At 53.0% G+C, this 6643-nt stretch overlaps 2 protein-coding genes across 2 annotated transcripts; both read right to left on the minus strand.

Annotated features, from left to right (window-relative positions):
• Positions 1-18: 18 nt before the first annotated feature.
• On the minus strand, positions 19-1040 carry LOC122625834 (the record flags this gene model as incomplete). The annotated part of the gene is made up of 1 exon (XM_043805878.1): positions 19-1040. A coding segment is annotated over exon 1 (1022 nt), but the record flags the coding sequence as incomplete, so codon positions are not given.
• A 504-nt stretch (positions 1041-1544) lies between these two features.
• Positions 1545-6184, minus strand: LOC122625833. The gene is made up of 2 exons (XM_043805877.1): positions 6016-6184; positions 1545-5960 (listed from the first exon to the last, which is right to left on the minus strand). Exon 2 carries the CDS (start codon positions 5799-5801, stop codon positions 1545-1547), a length of 4257 nt encoding a protein of 1418 aa, XP_043661812.1. The 5' UTR covers positions 5802-5960; positions 6016-6184.
• Between the last annotated feature and the right edge of the window lie 459 nt (positions 6185-6643).

The raw sequence follows: 6643 nt of genomic DNA on the forward strand, positions 1-6643 counted from the left end.
GTTCCGCGACATCCCCACCCCCGTGAAGCACTCGCCTTCACCACGTCCAGGACAGCTAGCCTCGAAGCGGGACGCATCATCGTCTTGGCTCGATCGTTAGTCCGCACCGCCGCTCGACGAGGGATTCCATCTCTTCCGGTGAACACCTCTTCCACGACGCCTCGCTTCCACTCTCTTCGTGGTATGGCCGGATCACATATGAACACCAGGTCTCCTCGACGAATGGGCTCGACATGCTTGCACCATCTCTCCCCTGCGCACAAGCGTTGGCAGGTACTCATGCACCCATCTCTTCCAGAATCGATCCCCGCATCATTCTCGCTATGCGCCACTGCTTCCTGGTAGCGGCATCCGTTGGACTCCTGTCCATTATCCTTGGGAAGATCCGGAACATCGGGTACTCCTTTCAGCAGATCGTTGGGTGTCAGTGGAGCCTCCTGGTCCACCGTCACTGGTAGATGAGTGAGCGGACGAGAGTTCACTATACTCTCCGCCTCAATCAACAGGTTCTCCAGTACGTGCTCCTTGGGCGCGAGCTCCTTCATTGTGTGCGCCAGCACCTTCTTCACGCACTGCACCATCCTTTCCCAGGCGCCTCCCTCAGCTGGGTTCGCCGGGCAATTGAAGATCCATTCGATTCCTTTGGACGACAGCTCGCCCTGGATCTTTGCAGGCTCAAACACTTCGCTGAACTTCCTGGCCTCTCTGTCGGCTCCAACGAAGTTCTTCCCGTTGTCGCTCCTTATCCTGACCACCGGTCCACGGCGGCTCATGAAGTTCCTCATGGCGATTATACAGGAATCTGTAGACAAATCGTGGGCCATCTCCAAGTGGATAGCCCTTGTGGTTAGACACGTAAACAATGCCACCCACCTTTTCTCTGTGTGACGTCCAACAGTCACAAATAGCGGTCCAAAATAGTCCAGGCCGGTATACTTAAATGGCCATCCGTTGGCTTCCAGCCGGTCCTCTGGCAGGGGACCCATCTCTGGCTGCGTAGGCCGCGCCTTCCGCAGCTTGCATACATTGCAGTTGCTCATCACCTTCCGTAGCAGCCTCCTTAAGTTCGTAATCCAGAACTTCTGCCGGATCGCTCAATAGTTGCCTCCACGTTTTGGTGGCACATCTTCTCGTGGTGATGCTGCACGATCATCTCCGCCAGTGCCTCTTCGTGAGACAGTATGATCGGCCGTCGCGCGCTGTATGGCACACACGCCGCGTCGTCGATCCTTCCGCTGGCTCTCATCACTCCGTCCTTGTCGAAGTACGGTGACAACCCATACAGTCGGCTGCCCTTGGCGGCCTTTCCATGGCTGTCCACGGCAAACGCTTCTCGCTGTGATTGCCTTATCAGTGTGCGCTCTGCCTCAGCGCACTCCATCGACGTCAGTCCGTGGTCCTCTCGAACGCTACGTAGTCCACGACATCGTCGAATAAATCTGAGCACCCATGCGGTGCTCCTCACCAATCGGTTGTAACTTGAAAATCTCTGTAACGATATAAAGTTCGCCATGACTAGGGCAAACTCACATTTCATCTCCTCTTCATCTGGCGTCGGGGGATTCCCAGTCCTCGGCGGATCTCGGCCAGCTTTCTTCTGATCCTCGTAAGAATGGTGGACCACTCAGCCACCGCGATCCAATGGACAGGTCCACGCACTCGCGCGGCCTTGTCGCGTCATCTGCCACGTTTTCGGCAGACGGAATCCATCTCCATTGGGACGCCTCCGTGGATTCTAAGATCTCTGCCACCCGGTTTCCGACGAATTGCTTGTATCTCCGGTGGGTGCTGCTTATCCAGTGCAGCACAGTCTTAGAATCCGTCCATAGTACGCAGCTGCTGATCGCCACACCGTGCTCTTGCTTGACGGTGTCCATCAGTCTCGTTCCTAATACTGCTGCTTGAAGTTCCAGTCGCGGGATTGACATAGTCCTCATCGGAGCGCACTTCGTCTTCGAACATATGAAATGCGCCTGCACATCTCCGCTTGCGTATGTGGCCCGCCAATAGGCCGCTGCTGCGAACGCCGACTGGCTTGAATCCACGAAGATATGCAGCTGTAGTGTCCGCACTCGTCCATCGCCGAAATAGTAGCGTGGACATCGGAATTCTTCGATCTTCTTCATCCCTTGCCGCCAGCTCTCAAAGGCTGCGGCCAACGTGTCTGGTAGCGGCTCGTCCCAGCCGACTCCTCTCCGCCAAATCTCTCGCATTAGTACTTTAGCGGTCACCATGTAGCAGCTCAAAAACCCAATCGGGTCGAACGTGGACATGACCAGGCTCAGGAACTCCCTCTTCGTGGGGACGCGTTCTCCTGTCATCACACTTCTTGGGACTCGATGGTATTTGACGCCGAACTTGAAGTCATCTGTAGCTGGCTGCCAGTACATTCCTAGTACCTTCTCCTCAGCTTCGGTCCATCTAACGCTAGCGATGGATTCAAGTGGGTTCAACGCTCTGACCACACTTGCCGAACTGGAAGTAAATCGACACAAATTAAAACCAGCTTCTGCATGTATATCTCTCACCCGTGACGAGACGGCGATAGCTTCTTCTTCACTGGGGAAACTGTCGACGTAGTCATCCACGTAGTGATACTCGTTGATCGCCAGGACTGCTCGCGGATCCGTGCTGCTATACTGCGAAGCATTCACGGTCTTCACATAATCCGCCGAGCATGGTGAGCAGGCCGCTCCAAACGTCATCACCTGCATCTCGTATATGTCGGGCTCCCGACGATCTTCTCCGTTCCTCCATAGGAACCTCTGGGCACATCTGTCCTTTGGCTGCATCAATACCTGATGAAACATCTCCTTGATGTCGGCACAAACCCCAACTGCTCCTTCCCGGAAATGGAAGAGCACCGCTGGGAGGGGTTTGTAGCGCTGTGGGCCTTTCATCAGCGCTGAGTTCAGGGACACTCCGTTCACCTTGGCAGCCGCGTCGAAGACCAGCCGGATTTTTCCAGGCTTGTTCGGGTTCTCTACTCCGAAGTGCGGCAGGTACCATACCTTGCCTTCCTGGGACCTCTGGACTTCCTGGGGCTCCAGTCGTCGTGCGTAACCCTTCTTGACGTAATCGTCCATAATTCCTTTGTAGGCCCGCGCGAAGTCCACATCGCGCTTCATTTTCCGCTCAATGTTGACAAGTCTGTTGAGTGCCATACTGTAGCTCTCTGGCAGTCTCACCTCGTCGTCTCTCCATAGCAGCCCAGTCTCGTATCGTCGGCCTACTCGCTTAGTCGTCTCCTCCAGGATACTCAGGGCCCGTGCGTTGCCGTCATCTGCGACTGACGGCGCCAGCTCCACTCCGCCAGCTGCGACTGGCTGTGCCGGCTTCACTCCGAAACTCTCGATCTCGAAGTAATCGCTGACCATCTTCTCCAGAAGATTATCCTGTGGCACGGCTAGGAGGCACGATCTCTGAAGCGGTGAACTTGCCTTTCCTTTCACCGGTCCATATACCACCCACCCAAGTGGCGTGGCTGCTGCGTATGGCCCTCCAGATCCATAGCTCCTGGTTCTGAAGGGTATTCCTAGGTGCGCATGATCCAATCCAATTAGGATCCTTGGCGCCGCATTGTTGTACGGCTTTACAGGCAGACGCACACTCGCGCCCGCTGCCTTCACATCCTCTCGACGCAAGCTCTGCATCGGGAGACTCAGGTTTGCTACTCCGTACACATTCTTCAGCGCATGGCGCTTCGGCTTGCCCGCTGCGCTGATCTGCAGGCTAACCATCCTTGTGTGCTCTTTGACGGATTTTCCGCCGAACCATTGCACATTTAGTTGTCGACTCTCGCCTCTCAGGTTCAGGCTGCGGATGAGCTCGTCGTCAATGAGCGTGACGGACGAACCTTCATCCAGCAGTGCGTAGGTGTCGACCTGCGTATTCTCCCCGTACAACGTCACGGGCAAAATCCGGAACAGCAGGTGACCTCCATCCGAATCGACACAACTCAAGTTCCGGTGCGATAATTCCTGGCGGTCGCATGTCGATCGCCTCTCATCCTCCTTACGTCCCGCGTCTATAACTGCAGCTGACGTAGGCAGGCTCTTCTCGTTGGAATCCACTGACTGTGGCATTCGTATCCGTCGGCCGCTGTCTCTGTACAGCTGCCGGTCTTGACTGCTCCGCTGATCCCTCCTGCGGCCTCCATCTGCGACTGGCGGTCGTCTGGGATGTCCAGCTGGGTCATGGAGTAGGTAATGATGCCTCATCCGGCATCCGTAGACGTTGCATCCTCGATCCTTCGTGCAGAACCGGGCCATATGTCCATACTCCAGACACGAAAAACATAACCTCAACCTCTTCGCGGACTCGATCCGCCTCGTTGTAGAAGCTCGGTTGAATTCCTTGCAGTCCTTGATGCTGTGTTGTCCCTCACACAAGGGGCAACATCTGGGGCGGTCTGCATACCGCTCCTCCTCGCGAACACTATTCGCGTGCAATACCCTTCGTCTCGGGTGCTCCTTGATTCCGACGTCCGTGACAGTGCACACCAATTTAGCGAATTCATGAAGCCACTCGCTTAGATGCACCACTGTCGGATATGGCTGTATCGTAGCCGCGTGCTTCGCCCAGTCCAACCTCTTGCTCACAGGCAACTTGGCGATCAGCTCCTCCATTAGGGTTGGATTCCCTAAGTGCTGGCTGCCGGTCGTGGTTGACTGCAGGAACGCTGCCAGGTTGCTCACCCTTGTGGCGAACGGCACGATCCTTGCGATGTTGGCCTCCTGTATTGGCTGCACATCGCGCACGCTCTCCAGTTGGCTACGGATCAAAAGCTCCGGACGTCCATACCGGAATCGTAGCTGCTCCATAACAGCTTGCACATTGCTGGGGTGGATGAGCAGCGACTTCACAGCTGCTCGGGCTTCACCCTTCAGGGCTTTCACTAGCCTCTGGTTATTCTCCAAATCTGTACACTGGTAAGCTGCCGTTGTCTCCGTGAACGCGCACAAGAATATTGGCCATTCCTCTGGCTGACCCTCAAACTCGGGAAGATCAGGCAGTCTGCGTGGCGTCCATCCAGGTATGCTCGTCGCCGCCATTCCATATGATAGGGGCGATGGCGTTGATACCTCCAAATTGTGTGTTGGCTCCCGTGGCGGGTGAACATAACCTCGTTCAGGCTGCGCCGTGGCGGTAACACAAAATGGCGGAGAATAGCTCACTGTTGTTGTTGTACAACTCCGTGTGACAGGTTGCCCGTTTGAAAAATGGCCGCCAAGCGTCGGCGCCAAATTTCCACTCAATTGTGGCGGCAAACTTGCACTCAATTGTGCCGGCAACTGCGCATCCAAAGATGGCGTCACTCCAAGCTCCGGTTGCAGATTGTCACTCATAATCTGCCTGGGCAGGCTCTCACTCGAGCCCTGCCGTGGTGCTGCTCTCAGACATGGCACCGTTTCACTCAAACATGGCGGTGTATTCGCCGTACCGCTCACTCCAACGCCGCGTGCCCCGACTCCAACGGGATCCCTGGCGGCCTCTGCATGCCCTTCATTTGCCCTTGCCTTCACCAGCTCCGACTCTAGATGTGCGATCCTTTCCATGAGGGCCGCCACTTGTACAGTCGTGGAGTCCGTAAGCTGCCCCGTAGCTGCGGGCTGCAGGTTACTTGCCGCTTCACTGGCGGCTACTCCACTTTCCTTCGGAGTCTGTGGCCGCTGCCGATCACCAGCCACACTCGCAGAGCTGGCCGGCTTGCCAGTTGCTGTGGCCGTGGTGGTCGCAGTTGCGGGAGCACCCCCGACATCCAGTCTGGGGCTCCGCCGGGGCGAATGCTTCATTGGCATCTTCTCGCAGAGTGCAAATCCAATGCACCTTGCGAATGCAGAGTGCGAATAAAAGAAAATGACGACGCTCGAACTATCACGGGGTGCATTGCAAGTTAACGCCCAAGAAAACACCTCGTGTTCGATAACAAACAGAGTATTTGGGTCTTATGTTTTATTCTGTGGGATATACAATGGTTAACTTAACCTGCAATACAGTCTTTATCTTACATACCGCAGTTTCCCTTCCCACTCAGTGTGATGCTCAAATCGTAGTAATACTATCCGCCAAAATTAAGCATAACTTTACATGATTTAGTGTGCCCGAATTACACATTCACGAGATTCCTGACACAAATATCTCTAAGTTCTGGCGGCTCTAAAATGCAACTTGACTAACTATCGATAGCCCTAAACCGTTCCGCGACAACGAATATAATCGAATATAATCGAATATAATTGAATATTATCGAATATAATAGAATATAATCGAATATAATAGAATATAATCGAAGATAATCGAGACTAATAGAGTATAATCGAATATAATAGAATATAATAGAATATAATCGAATATAATCGAATATAATCGAGACTAATAGAGTATAATCGAATATAATCAAATATAATCGAATATAATAATCGAATATAATAATCGAATATAATCGAATATAATCGAATATAATCGAATATAATCGAGACTAATAGAGTATAATCGAATATAATCAAATATAATCGAATATAATAATCGAATATAATCGAAGATAATTGAAGATAATCGAGACTAATAGAGTATAATCGAATATAATCAAATATGATCGAATATAATCGAGAGAATATAATTGAATATAATCGAATATAAT

This window comes from Drosophila teissieri, unplaced genomic scaffold (assembly GCF_016746235.2).
Source record: "Drosophila teissieri strain GT53w unplaced genomic scaffold, Prin_Dtei_1.1 Segkk86_quiver_pilon_scaf, whole genome shotgun sequence".
NCBI lineage: Eukaryota > Metazoa > Arthropoda > Insecta > Diptera > Drosophilidae > Drosophila > Drosophila teissieri.